This window comes from Salvia miltiorrhiza, chromosome 3 (genome assembly GCF_028751815.1).
Source record: "Salvia miltiorrhiza cultivar Shanhuang (shh) chromosome 3, IMPLAD_Smil_shh, whole genome shotgun sequence".
NCBI classification, from domain to species: domain Eukaryota; kingdom Viridiplantae; phylum Streptophyta; class Magnoliopsida; order Lamiales; family Lamiaceae; genus Salvia; species Salvia miltiorrhiza.
Genome location: NC_080389.1, coordinates 57,793,121 through 57,817,177, shown reverse-complemented (window position 1 = coordinate 57,817,177; position 24,057 = coordinate 57,793,121). Strand labels below are relative to the sequence as shown.

Sequence of the window (24,057 nt, the reverse complement as noted above, 5' to 3'; positions counted from 1 at the left end):
AGAAATCTTGAGGACGATTTACGCCAACGGATCTATTCAAGAGTTCTCCTACAAATAGCGCTCGAGGATCACTTCAACCTTCACCGATTCAACGACATAAGCTGAAGCTTTGCCGAAATTGCTACTCAGTCTTAAGCTTAAACTCCCCAAAGCTTGAATCGAATAAGAGAATTCCAAAGCCAAAATCAGTCAGCAAAACTCTGTTCACCCAGAAGCCAAAGGTCAAACTTGCTTCAAAGAACTTGTTCTTTGTAAGTATAGTTGGCACTCGTTCAAAACTCCTTTTCAAAAGAAAGATTTGAGTGTTTTGAGTGATTCGGAGGTCAGAAGGGTTTTCTATCTCTGAGAGTCTTAGCGCGGGTTGTGCTAAGCAAGAGAAATTCGACGTGAGTGAAGCGTGGGTACTGAAGAAGGGTTTTCTTCAGTGGTACGGTTGTATGTACCCGACAAGCACACAGTTCGGTTTGCAGTGCACCTGTTAAGCACTTGCGGAGTGGATTGTTGGTCTGATCAACCAACCGTGGATGTAGGAAAGGGTTTTTTCGAACCACGTAAAAGTCTCTGTGTTGTTTACAGTTTTCAGTTTTACATTCTTACTTATGTTATCTCATTTGATATACTGAACACTGATTAACTGCAAAGAGAAACCTAATAACCAACAACGTGCTCCACCGAGGCTATTACGAAACTAAGTTTAATTTTCGCTGCGTATGATATCAGTCTGACTGGTCTATCTTCTGATAGTCAGGAAGAGTGTTATCATCTCTGTTTTAGCAAACTCGACTGAAGCCCTTACTTGCATCAGTTAAGTTCCTGCAACTTAACTGATAACTCTTTACTGAAGAGCTTTCAGTATCAGTCGTCAACCATGTTTGGTCAAAACTGATTTCAGTAAAACAGGCGTCTTTGTTTGCATGTAAAGTTTCGTTTTGATCTCTGACTGAGATCCCTCTGATTGAGGATTTGTTTAAAATAGCCCATAGGTGTATTCCCCCCATACACCTATTCGAGACACCCTCAGGACCTAACAACAGTCATTGGTCGAAATATCGAAATTCAGCAGCGTTTGGATCGTGTCTGAACATCTTATTATGTATTTCAAATTTATTTATTTTCTGAATTTTTAGTTTATTTATTTGTTTATTTTCAAATTTTCAGTTTATTTATTTAATTATTTTTGAATTTTCAGTTTATTTATTTTCCAGTTTTCATTTTATTTATTTTTCAGTTTTCAGTTTATTTATTTATTTATTTTCTGAAGATTTTATTCCCTGTTTATTTATATATTTATTTATTTCCATTTTATTTATTTTCTGAATTTTCAATTTGTTTATTTATTTATTTTCGAATTTGAAGTTTATTTATTTAGTTATTTTGGATTTTTCAGTTTATTTATTTATTTCTAGTTTATTTATTTTCTGAATTTTTAGTTTATTTATTTAATAATTTTCAGTTTATTTATTTTCTGAAAATTTATTTTTCAGTTTTCAGTTTATTTACTTATTTATTTTTGAATTTTCAGTTTATTTATTTGTCTATTTATTTTCAGTTTTATTTATTTTCTGAATTTTCGGTTTATTTATTTATTTATTTTTGAATTTTCAATTTATTTATTTTCTGAAAAATTTTTTTTCTAGCTTTCAATTTATTTAATTAAAGAGTAAAAAAAAATAGCTTATATAAAAAAAAGAACACTTTAAATCAAGACATGAAAATAATGTCAAATAGCTAGTGAAAGATTAGTAAAAGTAATTAAAATGCATTAACCCGACCTTTTTAGTCTTTTACACCACATTTACACCACCTTTTTTAGCTTTCTTAGTTTCCGTGTCGACCACCAAATGAGTAGTTGATTATTGGACGGAGGGAGTACGTTACAGAAATTTCATCTCTATTGTGTCCATTGCATTAATCCTCTTTAACTCTGTTTCCATATGATGCTCAAATCAGTGTTTGGCAACACAAATACAGATAGAACTAGGCGTTGCATGCACTCTTGTTTTGTAAAAGTAATGATGAATATAAAAATGAGAATTCTTCTAAAGTTTCGTATGGCAACCATGAAACCGAAATGAATGCGATAGTTTGTGAGAGAGTTTAAGATTCAAATACAATGAATTTTGAATCCGAATAAGAATTTTGACGTTTTGCATTCCTTATGCTCTACTTAAAAAATTATTCGATTCCAAAAACTATACCTCAATTAAATAAACACACTGAATATGTGAACTCCAAATATAATAGGATTAAGCCTTAACCTATGTGGCATATCTAAAATCTCACCATTTCAAAATTTACCATATATAATCTTGATCATTTATTAATTAATTAACTATTACATCCTATATAAAGATTCATTAATCATAATAAATATAATTAATAATAAATGTATATATATATAATAATATTAACATTACATATAATCTAAATTAATAAATTTTATTATTTATTTTTCTAGATAAAAATTAGATTTACATGTCTGATAAGAAAAAAATTATAATCTATATACGATAAATTATTTTAATTGAATGTTAGTGATTAGATGTATATTTGTTACTCCCTCCGTCCCATTATTTATGGGACAAATTCTATAAAGGTTGTCCCAACATACATGGGACATTTTTATTTTAGGCAAAAATAAGGGATGAATTAAGCATTAAAATAGTCCCTAATTATCCTTAAATAAATCATAACTCTATTCTCACTCTCTCTCCTTCCCCCTTACCAATCGCCGCCTGCTTCCCTTCTCTCTTCAAACACCACCGCCCGTCGCCTCCACCGCCACCACCGCCCTCGCGCCCCCCACCGCCCGGTCGCACCCGCGTCGCCGAAGGAGGGCGGCGCCGCCGACAAGAAGAAGAGGCGCGCCGTTCATCTTCTCCTTCCTCCAGCGCGCCGTTCATCTTCTCCTTCATCCCGCGTCGTCCTTCCACGTCGTCCACGTCCGCCGTCCATCTTCTCCTTCCTCCAGCGCGCCGCCCTCCTCTAGGGTTCCGATTTGTGGATTCGAGAGGAGGCCGTGGATTTGAGAATATAGGGCTCCGATTTGGGGATTTAATTTTGAAACTTGTTTGGAATTTCTTCGATTTGGTTTCTGCAATTTTGAAACTTGTTTGAAACTTGTTTGGAACTTTGATTTAATTCTGCAATTTCTTCGATTTAATTTTGGTTTCTGCAATTTTGAAACTTGTTTGAAACTTGCAATTTTGAAACTTGTTTCTGCAATTTTGAAACTTGTTCGATTTAATTTCTTTGATTTAATTTTTAATTTCTGCAATTTTCGTTTCTGCTATGGAGAGAGGGAAGGGAGAGAGAGGACGGGGAGGGGGTGGGGACGGAGAGGAGCCGACGAGGTGGCGCTCGCCGGCGCCGGCGTGTACCGGTGAGGCAGAGAGGGAGTGTGTGTGACTGTGTGTGTGTTTTAATTAAAATAACACTACACATCTAATTCCCTTAATTCTACTCTTCTTAATCTCCGTGCCCAACAGTGTTTGTCCCATAAATAATGGGACGGAGGGAGTATTAATTTTATATTTCTCAATAGCGTACATATTATATGTATATGTTGCAATATATTGTATTGTATGAATATATATATATATATATATATATAATATTTATATTCTTAATTTTCAATAAAATTAATTTTAAAATAAGTTTGAATTGAGACATGCACGTATATGTAAATTATAAACGAGTCCGGTCATTGATTTAGATGTTTGCATAATAAGGCACAAAATTTTTCTCCCACTCAAGATATAGGTCTGGATCGTTCCTCCCTTGGAATGGAGGCATGGACAGCTTCCCTGGATACGAAACGCTGCCAAACACCAACTGATAAAACCCTAGAAATTTTGACCCTTACGAAACCTGAAAAACTGATACCAGATGATATGAACCTCCGCCGACCAAATGATATGAACCTCGCCGGTAACCTCTTGAACTTCACCGGAAAGAACAAATAAATACGCGCGGAAGACTTGAAACGAGAAATAAAGTAAAGATAAAGGGTGGAAGTTTGTCCCAAAACCCCTGACCTAATCTACGTAGTTTCCTAAAGAACGGATCTCTAGACCCCAACGATGTGATCGGTGCAGCAACTCGGAGACGTTGAATGACACACGGCGATGGATGATGAACTCGCCGATACGCCGATAAGTTGAATTTGCTTGGGCAAAATTCAGGAAGAACTCATAGTTCTCAAGAGAGATTAACTCACAAATATCATATATCAAAATTAGTTAGGTTTTTCGTTCACATGTAGCCATATATATAGGCAAACTAAAACCCTAATCTAAAGAAGGAAATAACGTAAAAACAAGGAAACTTAAAAACAAGGAAACAAAAGAAACTTGATCAGCAAGCTAAAATAACCCTAGCGAGAAATCCAGCTATGTACGCTCTGCTCTGCACGTCCGCTCTGCTTTGTTCTGGAAGTTCGCTCTGTCGGGACGATTCATCTGCTCTGGCAAAGCCGAGGTTCCTCTGTCGGGACGATTCCTCTGCTCGGGACGATTCCTCTGGCAAAGCCGAGGTTCCTCTGTCGGGACGATTCCTCTGCTCGGGACGATTCCTCTACTCGGATCCGCTGCTCTGCTCGGTTTCGCTGCTCTGCTCGGCTCCGCTGCTCTGCTCGGCTCCGCTGCTCTGCTCGGTTCCGCTGCTCTGCTCTGGCGCGAGCTTGGCTCTGTTCGGGCTGCATCATGTTCACAAGTCAATTTTATTTTTTCAATTTTCAGACGGAATGATGCTCGAAACTCAAGATTTGAAGATAATTAATGTTCATGAGTCCATTTTATTCTTTCAAATTTCAAACGAAATGATGCTCGAAACTCAATTATGATATTTCAAGCTCCACATGAAATAATGCACAAAAAATTGTCAATATTTCTCAAGATGCATATAAGATGATGTTTAGAAGTTAGTTATGATCTTACAAGCTAAAGATGATAATGATCTTTAAAGCTACACACAAGATAATTCTTGTAACTTAATTGTGGTCATTCAAAGTTCAAATGAGATAATACTCACAAGTTAAATTTGTTTTTTTAAACTCCAAACGAGATGATTCTTGGAACCCAATTATAATATTTAGAACTAATAATGCATAAAAGTTTGTCAAGATTTTTTCAAGTTCCATACAAAATGATGTTTACAAGTTAGTTATGATGTTAGAAGCTCCAAATCATACAATCTCACAAGTCAATTTTGATTTTTAAAGCTTCAGATAGTGATGTTAAAAAAACTTGACGCATAAAAGTTCATTTTTTGTATTTTAAGGTCTAAACGAGATGATACTCAAAAGTCTGATGTTCAAACGTTAGTTGTCGTCTTCCGAAATTTAGATTATGATATGATCCTACAAGGTTCAGACGAGATGATGCTCAAATGAAATAAAATTTTCAATATCGATACATTTTTAAAATATTATTAAATAAAAATCTACATAAAAAAATATTTATTATTCTAACAAAAGGTTAACATTTAATTGAGGAATATGATTCAAATTAATATAATTTCAACTATATTACCTTAAATTAAATAAATTTAAAAATAATTTATATAATAAGTTAAAATAATTTCCCGTCGAATTTCGACGGGTTGCGCACTAGTATATATCTAATCAGAATGAGGCGTTTTCAATTTTCATCTTTCAAGCAAAGTAGTGCTTACTTTTGTGTGAGGTACAATATACTACTACCAAATGTACCTAAAAATAAAATACTAAATCCTTTGAATTTTCCTTCTTCCCTCTCCAAGATGAATTTTTGCAGCAATAATTTTTAAAAAACAATATACTCCCTCCGTCCACCAATCAACTACCCATTTGCCTCTAAAATTTTGTCCACCAATTAACTACCTACTCTGCTTTTTGGACATATATACCCTCCCTTACTTTTTAAATTACTACACTTTACCAATTGGACCCACCACACTCTACCATTACTTGTCTACTTAATCCAATTTTGATGTTAATTAAATGGAGTAGGATATTTGAGGAGTAGACTTTTCTCTCTCGGTGGAATCACCTAGATGGGTTTCAAACCTGCGAATTAACTCACGTTGACCGGCACACCTCCGTTGCCGACGTTCTCGGTGGCTTCGACCAGGTAGAGCCTCCGGTGCAGCAGGTTCCGACCTCCTCCGTGAGCAGCAGCAGGCGTTCCGTGAGCAGCAGCCGCCGTGACCAGCAAAGGAGTTGCAGCAGCCGGCGTTCCGTGAGCAGATCTCCGTTGAGCAGCAGCAGCAGTCGGCGTCGTCTCCACCTACGGCCCGTTGCAGCAGCCAGCAAGAGAGGAGAGATCTGCACCGGTCGTTGACCGCGCCGGAGGAGCAGCGACAGCCGCTGAGACGCGCTGCCGCCTGCCCCAGATCTCGGAGCTCGCTGCGCGACTGTCTCTCGCCGATCTCAGCTGCGCGACTGCACCGCGGCTCCCAGCTCTCAATCTCACGGCCACCGCACCCAGCAACGGGGAAGCCGTCACCTGCCCACCGCAAAGGAGGACTTCCGGCTTACCCTTCCGGCGGATGGCCACCAGTTCGCCGATCATCGGTCGAGACAAGGGGGGTCTTAACCTTCCCCCGGTTTCTTCCAACTTTGCTGTTCGAACTAAACATGATCTCTCCCATGGTATGCGTCTGCCTCCCAGGGAGTCGGGTACTGATTCCGACGCGGTTGCCGTCGGAATGCGATCTACTGGTAATTCTTCAAATCTGACAGATAACCAACCCACCCAGATTCTCACTTATTCCGACATCGTTAGCATCTCCCCTAAGAATAGAGTTTCTTATGCGGAGGCTACTGGCAAGAAGTCGGTGAAAATACAGGATTTGGCTGCTCACATTTTTCATGATCTGCGGCCTACTAAGGAGGGCGATCAGTTCTCCCTCAAAATACCGAAGGATCTATATCTTGAGGAGATTAAGGCCTTTGAATTTGCTTTGACAGGACGTTTGTTTCTTCAGAAAGGAGACAAACCGAGATCAACTATGGAACTAAAGTGGGAACTTCAGAGATTATGGAGTTTAGCCTCTGATTGGCAACTAATTCCTTTGGGAAAAGGTTTTTTCACTCTCCGATTTACTACGGCTGAAGATAAGGCTACAGCAAAGGGAAAGGCAGTTTGGGAGCTCTCAAAAGGGCTCCTCTGACTCCGTGAATGGACTCGAAATTTTGATCCTTTCAAAGAGAATTCCCCTTTGGCGGACGTTTGGGTTCGCATACACTATCTGCCGATAGAATACTGGAACCCACAGGTTATTTCTGGAATTGGCAGATATTTGGGTCACCCCTTAAAGATCGATGGAGCGTCGGCACGACGTGACTTCGGACAATTCGCTAGAATCCTTGTGGAAATCGATATGTCGCAAAATCTACCTTCTACTCTTTTAATTGATGGTGAGGATACATCATTCCATGTTGAATTTGTCTTTGAAAATTTGCCTCTTTACTGTCGTCGTTGCAAAATAACTGGGCATTCTCAAGAAACATGTCGAAAAAAAAGATGTGTGGAGCCGGTAGCTATTCAGGAAAATCTGACGGCTGCTCCTAACAATCAGTCTGGTGTGGTGACTCATAAACAATGGCACATTGTGGAGCAGGGCAAGAAGGCGGTTGTCCCAATCGTGCAAACAACGGGGGAACAGCAGAACACTTCTAGTTTAGGCCATTTGGCGACGGGGGTGCAGCAGCATTATTTCCAGAATGAAGGCCATGAGATGGCTGGCAGTAACCCAGTTCTGGATTCCAAGAGGGTTGACGATCATGGCTCTGAGGAGAGAGCGTTATACGAGCCGGAGGCAGCGGTGTTGGTTTCGGTTGATCAGGAGCTTCATAAGACGACTGGTAGTGAGGACGAGGTGGACGAGGAAATTGAGATGGAGACGCCGGCTGGGGATCCGACTGAGATTGTTACGGCTGCTGCTGATTTGGATGAAGCTCGCAATTCTGAGCAAGCTGGAGAGTTGGTTGGTCACCAGGCTAAAAAACTGGATGGTGATTTGGGTGGGCAAAGCAAAGACTCGCACACTACTGCTCCAGAAGATATTGATAGTCGTATCAGTCGGTTAGAGGCGCAGGTTAGCCAAGGAATGCAAATGCTTGTTGAGCAAGCACCGCCTAAGCGACGGGGACGTCCTCCAAAAGGTATGGAACGTCCGCGCGTTCCACAGAATCAGGAAGATAGCATAAAAAACCGCCTCAGAAATGCGGAGGAAATGGGTCAGAAGCCGAGGGACTTCGTCATTGATCATAGCGGAAGTGCTAGTTTGCGTGTTATGAATAATATCGCCACAGGCCGTTGGTCGGACGAAATGGAGGTGGACGATTTTTTGAATGGTTTTTAAATCGCTTATTGCTTTGTTTCCTGTTTGACGAGCTCCTTTCCGAGTCTCATGCCTCTAGTCTGCATTACTGTGCTTTCAAAGGCTTTTTTCTTTTTCTTTTTATATAAAACCTCAATTTAATAAAAAAAAAATGGAGTAGGATATTTTAAATTTCCAGTTTATTTATGTCCTGAAAATTTTATTTCCAATTTATTTATTTTCGTAATTTTCAGTATATTTATTTATTTATTTTCGAATTTTCAGTTTATTTATTTTCTAAAAAATTTAATTTCCAGTTTTCAGTTGATTTATTTATTTATTTTCTGAAAATTTTAATTCCAGATTATTTATTTTTCAATTTTCAGTTTATTTATTCATTTATTTATTTCCAGTTTATTTATTTTCTAAATTTTCGGTTGATTTATTTTCGAATTTTCAGTTTATTTATTTTTCAGTTTTCAGTTTATTTATTTATTTATTTTATGAAAATTTTAATTCCAGTTTATTTATTCATTTATTTATTTCCAGTTTATTTATTTTCTGAATTTTCAGTTTATTTATTTTAAAATATTTAGTTTATTTATTTATTTTTCAGTTTTCACTTTATTTATTTATCTTCTAAAAAATTTAATTCCAGTTTATTTATTCATTTATTTATTTCCAGTTTATTTATTTTCGAATTTTTAGTTTATTGATTTATTTAATTCCATTTTATTTATTTTATTTATTTTCAGTTTATTAATTTATTTATTTTCAAATTTTCAGTTTATTTATTTATTTCCAATTTATTTATTTTCTGAATTTTCAGTTTATTTATTTATTTTCGAACTTTAAGTTTATTTGTTTTCTAAAAAAAATAATTTTTCAGATTTTAATTAATTTATTTATTTATTTTCAAATTTTCAGTTTATTTATTTATTTATTTATTTCCAATTTATTTATTTTCGAATTTTAAGTTTATTTATTTATTTTCTGAATTTTCAGTTTATTTATTTATTTATTTTCAAATTTTCAGTTTATTTATTTATTTAATTCCATTTTATTTATTTTCTGAATTTTCAGTTTATTTATTTTCAGAATTTTCAGTTTATTTATCTATTTTCGAACTTTAAGTTTATTTATTTTCTAAAAATAATAATTTTTCAGATTTTAATTAATTAATTTATTTTCGATTTTTCAGTTTATTTATTTTTTTGAACTTTAAGCTTATTTATTTTCTAAAAAAAATATTTTTTTCAGATTTTAATTTATTTATTTATTTATTTTCGAATTTTCAGTTTATTTATTTATTTAATTCCAGTTCATTTATTTTCTAAAAAAATAATTTTTCAGATTTTAATTTAATTATTTATTTTCGAATTTTCAGTTTATTTATTTATTTATTTATTTCCAGTTTATTTATTTTCTGAATTTTCAGTTTATTCATTTATTTATTTTCAAATTTTCAGTTTATTTATTTATTTTCGAACTTTAAGTTTATTTATTTTCTAAAAAAATTATTTTCCAGTTTTTAATTTATTTATTTTCGAAATTTCAGTTTATTAATTTCCAGTTTATTTATTTTCTGATTTTTCAGTTTATTTATTTATTTATTTTCGAATTTTCAGTTTATTTATTTTCCAGTTTTCAGTTTATTTAATTAAAGAGTAAAAAAAGAAAGAAAGAAATAGTTTATAAAAAAAAGGAACATTTTAATAAGTCAAGGCATTAAAATAATGTTCTAATGAAAGATTAGTAAAAGTAATCAAAATATATTAACACTACCCTTTTAGTCATTTACACCACATTTTTCAATTTTCTTAGTTTCCGTGCCCACCATCAAATGAATAGTTGATTGGTGGACGGAGGGAGTACTTCTATAAAAAGAAATACTTCTCTTAAAACAACACTGTTTTACAACTCTTTCCCAATCCATACCTTTCAATTGTTTTTATTTTTTACTATGCTCGTATTTCGCTCTTGATCCACCGCTGTCTTCTTCAGATCCTTGGATTTTCCCGTTGGGATTCTCATTTCTCGACTGAAAGCTTGCGCGTGTTGTGGTGCTGATTTCGGGGTAATCATCTTATTATCTTGAAGATGAAGAATTTCCTGTCTTTTTGGTGGGATTAAGCTTTCAGCTCTCATGTATTATTCCGTTTTAATTGAATTTTTGCAAATTTATTTATCGATGTATGCGTTTTGATTCAAATCTGATATATTCCGTGGGATTTCGTTGTTCTCGATTCAATTGCATATTGTCCTTGAGAAATTGCAATTTCCCCTGATTTCTTATTGGCTTAGAAATTATAAAACTAAACCGAATGTGGCAATAGATGTACCTGAAGAAGGCGTTTTGGAGCGAGGCCGTGAAGGCGGACGCGGAACAGCAGTCGCCGGTTGTGGAGCTGGTGAAATCGCTGGACAAGCAGCGGCTGTATCGCGAGGTCACCCTCGCCCTCCGCACCGGCTTACGCGAGGCACGAGCAGAGTTCTCCTTCCTCCGAATCCGCGGACTCCGCAGCATTCTCAAGTTCCTCCGATCCCTTGCTCAATCCGATGACACCATCAATCTCTTTTGCCACTCCCAATCCATTCCCGCACTCCAAGGTTCTTTTAACTCTTCAATTCATTAATGCACTGTTTATGTGGATTTGCAATGTAGTTAGGGTTTTATGCTGAATTTTGCCCAATTCTTTGCTTGTCTCGTTGATTGCTAGCAAGCTCGAGTAGGTTGTGCTTATGTGGATTTGCAATGTAATAGGAGTTTAATGCTGAATTTTACCCCATTCTTTGTTTAACTCGTTAATTGCTAGCAAGCATTGTTTAATGTGTTAAGCAAAACTCGATTTCAAGATTGAATGGAGTAATGTATTTCATAAACACTCAGCTCTTACATCCGTTGGACTTTATACTTAGCATCGCCTCTTATATCTTCAGTGTTGGTCGAATGTTGTGTAGATGTGTCTCAACTTGTTTCGTCCTTGTCTTGTAAACTAAATACGATGACGATTAGATTTTCGTGTAACAGTGGTGCCAGTTCTGTTTCAACACAGTCTTAAAGACGTTGAGGACCAGTCGGTAACTAATTTGGATCACATATTCTCTGTGGAACCTATGAAGATTAGCAGCCCGGCTACGGATGCTGAAGTGGCTGTTGCACTACGAGTTCTTGAAGGCTGTTGTCTTCTTCATCGTGAGAGTACAATCTTGGCTCATCAACACAAGGCAATTACGGTATGTTTATGGAAACGTTTGTATTGTGTCTGATTAATGGCAACTTCTCAGTATCAGCATGGTATATTCATAGGAGTTGGTTGAAGCGTTTCAGCCTATTAACAGTTATTTATACACATTTGCTTCGCTTGTTGACGATTTTAGATGTCATTCTTAAAATTCTGCAATCTGCTTAAAGTTTTGATCCTTGTATACTATATATCTGGGATGCTTTTGCTAATGCAAGATTTCTGCTTCCATTGATGTTTGGTAGGTTCTGATGAATATCTTGTCAACTCGTGGAGTAGTTGAGCAAGGTGCATGCCTCGACGCTTTGGTTGCAATCATGCTAGATTCGTCTTCCAATCAAATGGTAATGTCTTGGGCAAGATACATTTGGTAGCAGGCTAATTTATGTACCTCAGGAAAACACTTTGCACTGAATATCGTGTGTTTCTAAAGCTTAGCTCACATGGTTGCCCGATTTACTTGCATGTCAGGATTTTGAAGCATGCAATGGCATAGAGGAAGTTGCTCTTCTTATAAAAGATACACAGGTAGAGGAAAATCTAAGGTATCCTTTTTGTCTTGACTCATTGAAACTCCATCATGTTTTATCGTTGCATGATTTTATCATCGCGTGATCTGATCAGGTTGAAATGCGGTGAGTTTCTGTTGCTACTTATCGGGCATGTCAACGGACGGGAGACACCCCCGATGATGACTATACACGACGAAATAAGGCAATACCTAGGCGAAAAATCCGCCTCCTTAATATGGGCGGCAAGTCAGTTTGGATCAACTCTGGATCCGGAGCAAAGATTGACAGCTTTGCAAATTCAAGCCCGAAGGGTGCTCGAGTCAATCGATCTTTATTGAGCAGAAAACTCAAAAAATGGAGAGGTTTTTTTACATTATTGTACAGAAGATTTACATCAAACATGTTCCAATCAATCTCATTTGTACTGTTAGATTATCCAACATCTCATAAATTTCTCTAGATCTCTTATGTGATCTGTCCCATGCCATGAACACATGAGTTTCATCTCTATCCTCGATCCAACTACACCCCGGTGTCTTCTGCATCTCTTCATCCTTCATCAGATGTCGTATTCTTCTCAGCTCACGCCATCTCCCCGTTGAAGCGTACAAATTCGCCAGCATCACATAGTGCCCTGAGTTCCCCGGCTCCAACCTCATGAGCTCGCGTGCTGCCTTTTCACCCAGAGCGACTTCCCCGTGCATGATGCATCCAGCAAGCAAGGCGCCCCAGATCACTGAATCGGGCTCTAATGGCATCCTCTCAACCATCTCGTATGCTCGCTCCAGCTTCCCTGCCCGGCTCAGTAGGTCGACCATGCACGTATAGTGCTTCAACGTCGGTGCCACACCGTAACATCCCATCATATCATAGAACTCCTGCCCAGCCTCCACTGCACCTGCATGCACACACGAAGATAGAACTGCTAGGAAAGTCACGTGGTCCGGTTTCAAGCCACGAGCCACCATCTCTCTGAAGAAACCTATCCCTTCCTCACCATATCCATGCATCGCGTATGCATTCAGCATTGCGTTCTGAGTCACCAGATCACAGCTCCGCGTCCCTTCGTGCACGGATTCAGTATACTTCATCGCTCCACACTTTGCGTACATGTCCACGAGCGCAGCTCTGATGTACAAATCCTTCTCGAATCCACATCTGATCGCGTAAGCATGAACCTGCTTACCTCTCTCAACACTAGCCAGCCTCGAGCAGGCTGGTATCACTATTCCAACTGTGTAGATATCAGCCCTCAAATTTGAACTCTGCAGTTGAGAAAATAGCTGCAGAGCCATCTCATGGTGCCCATTCTCCACATATCCTGCTATGATCCCGTTCCACGTGTACACATCCGGTTCAAATCCATCATCTCTCATGCGTCCAAGAACGCGCTGTATGCTCTGCAATTCGTTGCAACGAGCATAGCCAGAGAGCAAAGCATTCCATATAACTATATCCCTATCTTCCACCTTCTGCATCACTTTCTCTGCAGCTTCCATATCGTGGCACTGGCAATACATGCTGACGAGAGCGCCACCAACGAAGAGACTCGACTCCAGCCCTCTCACGACACAGTATGAATGTATCGATCTCCCCAGCCTCAGAGACCCCATCTCTGCGCAAGCACCAAGAGCACTGCCTAAGGTGAATGAATCAGGTTTGATCTCCCCTTTCTTCATCAAATCTATAAGTAAACCTAAAGCCTCGTCGAATATTGAGTTATCTGCATAACCCGAGATCATGGAGTTCCATGAGATCAAGTCCTTTGACTCCATCATATCAAAAAGCTCCCTGGCCTTGAGAATCTCCCCGTTTTCGCAGTATCCTGCAATCATGGTGTTGAAAGACACCGCGTCTCTCGACGAGCATTTTGAGAAGATGCTGAGAGCATTCTCCATGGCTCCACACCTCCGAAACAGATCTATCAATCCGTTGACAACGTATGGGCTGGACATGAATCCACGCCTCGTGATGTATCCGTACATCTCCTTCCCTAACCTCATCTCCCTCAGCCTCGCGCAGGCAGGAAGAACACTTGCTAGTATCCTTGCATTCGGCTCGAATCCTGCACTTGTCATCTTGTGCAGCATCTCCACTGCCTCCTCATCGTACCCGTTCTGAGCAAATCCACCAATCAATGCGCTCCACGAAACGAAATTTGGATTTAATTCCTTCTTCCCCAACATATCCTCCATAAACTTCAATGCCTTTAACACCCTCCCATTAGCAGTGCAAGCTGTAACCATAGAATTCCAAGAAACGCAATCCCTTTCCACCATGTGACTGAAAACCTTCTCAGCATAGTTCAAGCTCCCGCATTTTCCATACATGTCAATCAACGCGTTCCCCACGTAAAGATGCGGTAGAACTCCGGCCTTGGTGGCTATCGCCTGCAGCTGCTTCCCCAACTCAACCCCGCCATAGCCAACACAAATCTTGAAAGCCACCGGGAAAACGAAAAACTCCAGCTCGACATCCTCGAAAAGCAATCTGTCGAAATGCAACAGTGCTTCCTGAAACAGCCCGTTATCCAGAAGCACATTGAGAATTGCAGTGTATGTGTATAGGTTTCGGTCGGGCATTTTGTCGAACACCTGAACTGCATCGTCCACGCAACCACGTTTGCCATACATTTGAAGTAGCTTGGCCTCGACGAACTCACGCCCGTGAAACCCATTTTTGAGCAAGTGAGCGTGCAGCTGTTTGCCGAACTTGGGGCAGGTGCAGGAGTCGAGCGCCGCCGCGTAGGCGGTGGAATTTGGCCCGCCGTTGAGGAAATGGAAAACTTGAGAAACGGATTGGTTTCGTCGGTGCTTGTCTATTCTGAGCTCAGCGCGATTTGAAGTGGTTGATGGCGGCGTGTTGATTACAGGTTGAAACTGTGAAATCATTTATGTGGACAGTGGTTTGAGAGTACTATTTTTGAATTCCAGTTTTAGACCGTAACGTTTGCACTCTCTGTGTGGATAACTAATTTTAAAAGCGACACGTAAAAATGCAGTTGGGGAAATTGATTGTCCAAGAACAAATAACATTCGAGGATATCGCAAAAAAAAAATACAGTCCAAATTTGTAAGTGCGCTTTTATATTGATGATGTTATTATATTTTAGGTAAATATCACTTTAAACCTCAAATTATTTTCGCACTATCAATTATATCTCGAATTATTGAAAATAATTTTTAAACCTTGAACTATCAATTTTGTATCAATTATATCATTCGTTCATTTTTTTAGCTTTAAAAATGTGACGTGACTCACCGAATGCCACGATGTATTTAGAATTATTATTTTTTTGACATACAATATATAAAACGACGTGACTATATGCCTTACTAATTAAAAATTCAAATGATGAAAAATGGATTAAAGGTACAGTTGATACAAAATTGATAGTTCAAAGTTTAAAAAATCATTTTCAATAGTTCGGGATATAATTGATAGTGCGAAAATAGTTTGAGGTTTAAAATGATATTTACCTTTATATTTACAATCAATAATATATTTCATGTTGTGAATTTTAGAATAAAATTTAAAATTCACAACTAAGTATTTTGAATTGTGAATTATAGTATAAAAATTCGAATTCACACTCAAAAGCACTTTTAGGTTATGAATTCAAGTTTTAAAATTATACAATTCACAACTAAAGTAATATTGACCGTGAATTCAAATTTTAAAGTTAGAAGTCACAATCAATTTGTAGTTTTTGGTTGTGAATTTTTTGGATAAAATAATAAGCATTGTTATTATTTTTTTTGATAAATAGTAATTCTTTATTTTTAATACTTAAGTTTAAACATTTTTAAAATTAACTGAAAATCACTATTTTCCACCTCATCGTGAATATAGGTAATAGTAATTTTATTATAGTCGACCCACTAAATTATAAATTGGTAATAACATTTTTTGTTGATGTCGATTTCATGTGCATTAGCCATTAGGCATAACTATGGTGCAGTGAGTGTGTGATATGGCGATGGGGCCCACTACCCGAAACCAAAGTGCAAATGCCGACCACACTATACATTCTCATCTCATGGCAATGGCAATAGGGCTTATCCCTTAAATTCAACTTTCTTCCATTATTAGTGCTCACCATGTGCACCAAACCTCCTATCATTTAGAGCATCCATAACGCTTACACGATAGAGCTTACACGATAGCCCTATCGTGTAAATGCTCTATCGTGTAAGCGTTGCAGCCTCGGGTTACACGAGGGCTACACGTTCTATCGTGTAGCCCTTTAAACGGTTATATATAGGCGCGTGTTTTACACGCGCCTCTTTAAAAAAAAAAAAAAAAACGGAAATTCGAATTTTAAATCAAAATTTGACCGTTTGGAATTGTTTTTTTTTTTTTTTTTCAATTTTTCTTCTCTTTTTATACTACATCTTCCTCCTTCATCTTCCTCACTTTCACTCTACAATTCTCCTTCTTCTTTCAATTTCTTTCATTCTTGTTCCTCTTTCAAGCGCTTTCATCTGATTTCTTCCGACAATGGCGGAATCCGACCACGGTTCTTCGTCTGATTCATCCGACGGTGTAGCTAATGCGATCATGGAGGAGATAGAGTTGCATAATCAAGTGCTTGCTCACATCTATGGCCAGCCGGCTCCGGAGGCGGGACGTGTGAAACGTCCCCGATCTTACGTCCACCGTGATAGAGAGGAAGCCCACCTACGTCTTATGCAAGACTACTTCCACGACAATCCGACGTACGGACCTACATTTTTCCGGCGGCGTTTTCGAATGCAAAAGGAGCTTTTCTTGCGCATCGTGGAGGCTGTTCAAGGTGTAGATACTTTCTTCCACATGACCACTGATGCAATAGGTCGGGACTCTCTTTCCCCGTTGCAGAAATGCACGTCGGCTATCCGCCAATTAGCCACCGGGCTCTCTGCGGATACTTTTGACGAGTATCTCAGAGTCGCCGACTCCACCGGGCGTGTATGCCTCAAGAAGTTCTGCAAGGCGGTCATCCGGGCTTTTGGAGCCCATTATCTACGCCGTCCAACGCCGGAGGACATCACACGTCTTACCCAGATGCACGAGGTGCGACACGGATTTCCCGGGATGCTCGGGAGTCTTGATTGTATGCATTGGGGGTGGAAGAATTGCCCAAAGGCGTGGCACGGCGCCTACACACGCGGGGATCAGGGAGAGCCCACCTTGATATTGGAGGCCGTTGCATCCCACGATCTGTGGATTTGGCATGCCTTTTTTGGTGTCGCTGGTTCGAACAACGACATCAACGTTCTCAACCAGTCGCCTCTCTTCGCCGACGTGTTGGATGGAACTGCCCCGCCTGTGCTCTTTCAGGCGAATCAGCGCTACTACCAGATGGGCTACTACTTGTGCGACGGCATATATCCAGAGTGGCGTTGCTTCGTCAAGAGTCCACCGATGGCGACAAATCAGAAGGAGGCGAGGTTCAAGAAGATGCAAGAATCGGCACGGAAGGATGTTGAACGTGCCTTCGGAGTCCTTCAAGCACGGTGGGGAATAATTCGCAGTCCCGCGCGAAATTGGTACTTGGCGCACCTCCGGGACATCATGCTGTGTTGCATCATTCTCCACAACATGATTGTGGAGCACGAAGGTGAAGGAGCAACCAATTGGAGAGATGACGACGCGGGACATGGGGCGTCTAGCAGTGACTCGACGGAGAGTGGAGGAGCAACCCCCGTTTCATTCGAGGAATATGTCCAAAGAGATGCTCTTCTTCGAGATAGGCAGTTGCACGCCGCGCTCCAATATGATTTGATGGAGCATGTTTGGGCACGTTTCGGACCTCTAGGGCCGGAATAGTTATTTGTAGTATTTGTTTTTATTTTATTAAATTTTATGTAATTTTTAGGAATTTAAAATTTAATGCAATTTAAATTTGAAGTAAATTGTGTAATTTAAATTTATGAAATTAAACTTAAATGAAAAATGAAAAAATCAAAACTAATTCTATCATGTAAGCTATCATGTAACCCCACTGCAGCATCTTTACACTATGTGGTCCCCCCATCATAAACCCCACTATCATGTAAGCTATCATGTAACCCCATTGCGGATGCTCTTATGCCCATCTCAACACACTTTCTTCTTTTTCTCTTTCTATCCCTACTTTCACACAAAATATTCCTACTACTTCGCCCGGCCTTCCACTTAATTTTAAAATTTCGAATTTCAAAGTTCGAAATTAAACTCAATTTTCCTATAATTGAACTCCATGATTAGAGTTTTTATACAATGAATTAAATTTAATGTGATTTTATATAAAAAAAAAGATATTCCTCGTCGCCATATCACACATCTATTAGACAATTAGTGTACCTTTCTAATCCTCACTCTATTCACGAATTTGTCAAGGTGAATACAAATTTTAAGAAAAAATAATTGTATATTTAGTAAATAGAGAAAGGGTTTCATAAATTACAAAAAATTGTGACAGTTAATGAGTTTATATGGATCCATTTATAACAATATGTGTAAATATATAAGAATCTAAAAATTTATAGTTAGTGAGATTACATCCATAAAAGAATTAATAAGATATTATATAAATACAAGAAAATGAAACATTAGAAAGATATTTCGTGGACAAATAGAATATTGGAGTACTCCCTCCATCCCATCATCCCATTATTAAGTATGACTCCTCACTTTTGAGCACTCTTATTAAGAAAAGAGTGATTAAAGAAATAAACGTAATAGATAGTGATGGAGCCCATAACTTTTGTGAGATAGAATAATTTTCTTTTTAAAATAAGCTATTATTAATGAAATAGGTGAAAAGGAAAGAGTCATTACTAATAGCGCTATTAATTATTTTGTGTAATACTTTCTCCGTCCCAACAAATGCGGTGCGCATTCTTTTTTGAACCATCCCAACGAAAGTTCGTTGGGACGTTGGGATGGGACGGTGGGAGTACGTGTAGGGAGAATTTTGTGGAGAAGGCAAGTGGAGGAATGTCTGAATGTATGTACATAATGCATGTGTGTGTTTATGTGTGGTTTAGTGGTTGGAAGAATCTGAAAAATGGGAGATGGATGTTTGTGGAGAAGCACCTGACAGTGATGAACTGTTAGACAAGTAAAAGCAAAAGCAGTAGAAAAGAATAAAGATAAAGAGGTCTGCAGGCCACCCCATTACTGCAACTATTACTTTAGGGAACACCTATTTAATTTTTATTTATTGCATCTCTCTTTGGTGTAATCAATCATCAATCCCACTAAATCATGCACCTACAACCATCTCATTCATTCATAATTCTTTCTCACTCCCCTTCTCAAAACAATAATAATCTCTCTCTCTCTCTCTCTCTCTCTTGTTTATTTATTTCAATTATAGAATAATAGTACACCCCAAGAAATCATTCTTGGACAACTAGAAACCAAGATTTCATAGTTGGGTCATCATCATGTGTGCTATATTTGGTTGAACCAAAGAAACAAAAACTGGAAAAATAAAATACAATATATACATTAGGGTTTATTGAAAAAGACACATTCAAAATGGGAACAAATTTTGGGATGCTACAAAAATAAACTCTCTTTTAAGACACCAAATTTGGTTTCTTCCATTCCCAAGTCCAAGAACATCAAAGATAGAACAAAACCACACAATTAATGTCAATATCGAACTACGAGAGATAACATTATTGGAGACAAAGTTGCAGTTGCAACATCGATTCAACAAAACATAGGAAGAATGAAAAATTTGTAGGCCAATGTGCACTGCCAGTACAATATATATATAGAAAAAACTACTATACATAACTAATCCAAAAAATAAAAAAAGCTTCACACAAAAGTAGTTCATATTTTCCAACTTTACACAGAAAAACTAAAAAAAAATAAAAAATACAGACATTTACACTTTGACAAGACACAAATTGCAAATCTGGCAACAACACAAGAAACCCAACATCAACAAGCAAGTGGGAAACTTCATTTCACAACCAACCAAAGAAAAAAAAAAAGAAGATAATTAAATAAGCAAAATATGAACACATGCAAAACCTATCATCTGCTGTTAGCTTCTCATCATTCATATCATAGTTTGAAATAAAATTTTCAGACAAAGTCACACTCACCATCGTAATAAACTGGATATTATAAATTAAAAAAAGAAAAAAGAAAAAGGAATGAATGACTAAAACTTGCAAGTTTAGCCATAGTTGTTGATTGATGATGATGATGATCACCAAGAACCACCAGCAAGCATACCATTCCAGTAAACATTAGTCTCACCTTGCACTCTCTCCTGCTCAAACTGATCGTGATTCGAAACCGGCTTCAATTCCTCGAAAGGGAAGAGAATTCTGGAGGGCTGATTCGTCTGATCCTGCATATTTCCAAACGCCTGATCCATCCCATCCACTGAAAACCCCAAACTCGGCTTGAAATCCTGCGCCGGAAATCCGGCCGACGACGACGGGAACCCCGCGTCGGAGATCGGAGCCGACATGAACGAGCTCAACCCTCCCCCCGTTTTGAGAAGCTCCATCAGCGGCATGTTATGGTGGTGGTGGCGCTCGGAATTAGGGTTTCCTAGGGTTTGATGCAGCGCCACGAATTCGGACATGGCATTGTAATGGGAGGGATTATAGGCCAAATTGAGGTCGTGGCCTTCCTGGATCTTTGGGTTTTGAGGGGAGAAATTGGGATCGGGGAGGGGCTTCTTGGCCGAGAGGGGGGGCGGCGCCGGGGAGGAGCGCTTGTTCTTGCGAGAGCCGCCGCCGACGGGCACGTTTCTCAAGGAGCCGCCTTCGGTCCAGTACCTCCGACAAGTCTTGCAGAAGTAACGAGGTTGCGAGAGGCTGTAGTTGTTGTAATAACAGAATTTCGTGTTGGTGGAATTGCATCTCGGGCAGTTGAGAGCTTGCTCCTTTTCTGGCCGTGGCTTCTTCTCTGCCGCTGCTGCTGCTGCACCGCCATTGCTAGGTTTTGAGCTTGAGTTTGAGTTTGAGTTGTCGATTGCAGGTTTCGCAACTCCAATACCCTGAAATAATTTGATTTTTGTCTTCCAGTTTTAATAGGCGATAATCGACTAGAAAACAAACGAATATTTAGTGGCCAGATTTGATGAATATTTTTGGAATTGACAAACGAGAAGAAAACAGACATATGGTGTGAAATTTCATCAGCTTTTTGTAGCAGCATCATCGATGATAACAGCATATAACAAAACAAAAAAGATTAAAGTGGTTTTGATCGATCCTTTTTAGCAGATGGTGGAAAGAAAAAAAAAAGAAAAAAAAAGTGATCACTGCAAAAAACTAATCCCGCAGAAAAATGGAAAAGATGAATTAGTGGGGTTTGATGATGTTTAGAAATGGTGAGCAGGAAAAAGGGGGGGAGAATAAAAATTAGATAAAGGAAAACGCACGCAGAGCAAGAAAACAAGAAGCAAGAAATGGAAAATTAGAAAAGAGGAGGTCATGATATCGTAGAGAGAAAAACATGGTTATATGGGGTTTTTACCTGTGGCCACTGAGCAGTATCCATAGCAGAAAAGAAAGATGAGAGAGAGAGAAAAGGTGAGAGGTGGGAAGTGTTGAAAGAGAGGAAATCAACCACTTTTGAGCAGATGGTCTTAAAGCAAGAAAGCTACTTGAAGAGGTTGTCTTTGGCGGTTGTGTGTGTTTGCTTTCTGCAGTGTGCTGCCCCCGCGCACCTAGGGCTACTTTTGTCATTTCCACTTTTTTCTTTTTTTCCATTCCTTCTATTATTGTCACCCATATTAAGCTCAACAAATCATTTTTTTAATTATTTTTAGGGTTAAATACACCTAATATGCATAGGTTCCACTACGAAATACGTAATACGTCAATCTTAAAAAAAATCATACTCCCTTTGTCCTATTATTAGCCTATTTCTTTTGAATATGGATATTTACGAGAATAAGATTATAATGCAAAAGTATATAAAGGTGTGTGATTACATTATTTGTAATTTAAAATTATTACCAAAAATAAAAACAGATCAATATTAATGAGACACCCCAAGAAGAAAAATAGGCCAACATATATCAAAATTTCATTTTAATTATTTTTTTAATATATATTATAAATTCATAAAATTCAACAATAAAATAAGCAAAATACTAATTCTTTCGTCCCTTTAAATTATGCATTCATTTTCTTTTTGGTACATTCCACAAATATATGCACTTTTTATTTTTGGACCCTATCTCACACACAATTTGACAATTTTATTCTTAATGTGAGACCTTTTTTTCAGTGTTATACTTTCAATGAGAGATCATTTCTCCACTATGAATACCATCAATTACTTTTTATTAAAACTCATGTTGAAAGATTCCATGCCTAAATATGAGAGATTGAGAGAGTACTAATTCATGATAAAATTAAGCAAATATACCGCAAATAAAAACATTATCGTAATAGTTAATACAACCCAGCTGATAGCGCGCCTCGACAAACTAAGGCGCGAACTTGGACACATCAATTAACCCAGCGGATGGCGTTATGTCATAAGATGAAGGCACGACGACGGCACGAACCTGGACGGCGGCGAACCAAGCGGTGGCAGAGAGGCATGTGGATGCATCTGTAAAAAGGTGAGAGAAGTCTGAGAGATGAATGAGTTGGGGTGCCGCGCGTTTCAATTTTAGGATTTTGGAAAAAAAGTACTTTCTATGTCCTACTAAAAGTGGCTTACTCAATAAAAGGCAATAATTAACTTTTGAAAAGATGTAGGTCTTAAAGCATCTCCAATGGGGGGCGCTATAAGATGGTCCACATCTTAGCGCTTCCCCTCTCCAGTGCATTGACTCTATAATAGACGCTATAATCTTCATATCCATTTAATCATATTTTTACTCTTCTATTTTAAAATTTAACATTTCATTAAAATTAAAATTAAATATTACATTAATTAAAATAAAAATTACAATAATTTAAATAACTGAAATTTGAAATTCAACATTAATTAAAAAAATTATAATAATCGTTGTGATACCTGGCTCTGAAGATGTTGTTGTGGCCTGCCCTTCGGAGCCCTTCGCCCTGAGATGTGGATCGCTGACATTCGCGCAAGATCATCCAAGCTTTGAAATGCTTGAATTGGGCTCTATTGTTGGCCTCATAGATTTCTTGCGCCTGCTAAGTGATTTTAATTGGCTTTGCATTTGTCGTAGCTCGCTTTCCACACTTTGACGTCTTTTTGGATGCGTTGAAAGTGAGATTTGATATGCATGTTCTCATGAACACGAGCTCCTTCATGTTTATTGGTGTTGAATCTCTGAGTGATTTTTCCCCAATATTAGATAGCCTTTTGGCCCGTCCCCAATATTGAGTTGTGGGTAGCCTCCGTCCACAATATGCAAATGAGCTCTGTCTTCGCGAATGTGTACCCAGTGCGGGGTTTGGAAGACTTCGAATTCGGGCCTTTGGCTTCAACGATAGGCAGTGGGTTCGTCGAGGTTGGAAAAGAGCTCGAGGAGAAGATATGTGAGTTTTGAGAGAAAAGCGCAAACCCCATCGTCAGGGAAGAACTAGGAACACCTGAGCCTTCAACATATTTCTTCAAGTAATCGTAGAATTGACAATCTATTTTTTGCACTAGATATCAGAGAGTAGATTGAGGGAAGAAGAGAGAATTGTGTTGGATTTGAAAAAATGAAGTGGGGAAGAAGTAGTATATACAAAGAAAAAAATAGGGAAAGAGCCATTTGGGACAACGGTAAAAAAGAATGTGTTAAACGGTCGATGAATTTCAAAGTTTTTTAATTTTTTTTATTCAAGCGCGTGCCAACACGCATCCGATTTTAAAGCTTCTATACCCGGCACCATCCATAAACTCGAGCACGAGCTGGGGGCACGCTAGTGCACGACGCTGCGCAGCATGCCAGCTCGGTCCGGCATTCTCCCACTCTGGGCGGGAGATGCTCTTATTGCTTTTATTCAATGTGCAAATTATCTTTAGTTTTTGTGTCGAAAATAAATGAGTCACTTTTAGTGGGGTTGATGAAGTAT

General features: G+C 38.3%; 4 protein-coding genes across 6 annotated transcripts; 2 read left to right on the top strand and 2 right to left on the bottom strand.

The window, feature by feature from the left end:
• Positions 1-10,178: 10,178 nt before the first annotated feature.
• Positions 10,179-12,496, top strand: LOC131014721 (uncharacterized). 3 transcript variants are annotated; one of them, XM_057942794.1, is made up of 6 exons: positions 10,179-10,381; positions 10,641-10,914; positions 11,336-11,541; positions 11,795-11,893; positions 12,021-12,094; positions 12,174-12,496. In XM_057942794.1, exons 2-6 carry the CDS (start codon positions 10,641-10,643, stop codon positions 12,397-12,399), a joined length of 879 nt encoding a protein of 292 aa, XP_057798777.1. In that variant the 5' UTR covers positions 10,179-10,381; the 3' UTR covers positions 12,400-12,496. The 3 variants fall into 3 exon arrangements, with proteins under 3 accessions (XP_057798777.1, XP_057798776.1, XP_057798775.1); XM_057942793.1 differs by having other exon boundaries at positions 10,194-10,427; XM_057942792.1 differs by having other exon boundaries at positions 10,194-10,452.
• LOC131014685 (pentatricopeptide repeat-containing protein At2g13600-like) lies at positions 12,409-14,952 on the bottom strand. The gene has a single exon (XM_057942735.1). It carries the CDS (start codon positions 14,950-14,952, stop codon positions 12,451-12,453), a length of 2,502 nt encoding a protein of 833 aa, XP_057798718.1. The 3' UTR covers positions 12,409-12,450.
• A 1,609-nt stretch (positions 14,953-16,561) lies between these two features.
• Positions 16,562-19,152, top strand: LOC131019056 (uncharacterized). Its single transcript, XM_057947736.1, has 2 exons — positions 16,562-17,011; positions 19,075-19,152. Exons 1-2 carry the CDS (start codon positions 16,562-16,564, stop codon positions 19,150-19,152), a joined length of 528 nt encoding a protein of 175 aa, XP_057803719.1.
• Positions 19,153-20,085: 933 nt separating this feature from the next.
• LOC131014723 (dof zinc finger protein DOF4.6-like) lies at positions 20,086-21,691 on the bottom strand. The gene is made up of 2 exons (XM_057942797.1): positions 21,542-21,691; positions 20,086-21,059 (listed from the first exon to the last, which is right to left on the bottom strand). Exons 1-2 carry the CDS (start codon positions 21,563-21,565, stop codon positions 20,259-20,261), a joined length of 825 nt encoding a protein of 274 aa, XP_057798780.1. The 5' UTR covers positions 21,566-21,691; the 3' UTR covers positions 20,086-20,258.
• Between the last annotated feature and the right edge of the window lie 2,366 nt (positions 21,692-24,057).

Excerpts from the sequence above, each read along its gene's own strand:
- LOC131014723 (XM_057942797.1), bottom strand. The coding sequence starts at position 21,565 with ATGGATACTGCTCAGTGGCCACAG. Across the intron at positions 21,060-21,541 it reads ATACTGCTCAGTGGCCACAG|GGTATTGGAGTTGCGAAACC; the intron begins GTAAAAACCCCA and ends AAATTATTTCAG.
- LOC131014721 (XM_057942794.1), top strand. The coding sequence starts at position 10,641 with ATGTACCTGAAGAAGGCGTTTTGGAGCGAGGCCGTGAAGGCGGACGCG. Across the intron at positions 10,915-11,335 it reads ATCCATTCCCGCACTCCAAG|TGGTGCCAGTTCTGTTTCAA; the intron begins GTTCTTTTAACT and ends TTCGTGTAACAG. Across the intron at positions 11,894-12,020 it reads ATTCGTCTTCCAATCAAATG|GATTTTGAAGCATGCAATGG; the intron begins GTAATGTCTTGG and ends CTTGCATGTCAG.
- LOC131019056 (XM_057947736.1), top strand. The coding sequence starts at position 16,562 with ATGGCGGAATCCGACCACGGTTCTTCGTCTGATTCATCCGACGGTGTA. Across the intron at positions 17,012-19,074 it reads TCGCCGACTCCACCGGGCGT|TGGTTGGAAGAATCTGAAAA; the intron begins GTATGCCTCAAG and ends TGTGTGGTTTAG.
- LOC131014685 (XM_057942735.1), bottom strand. The coding sequence starts at position 14,952 with ATGATTTCACAGTTTCAACCTGTAATCAACACGCCGCCATCAACCACT.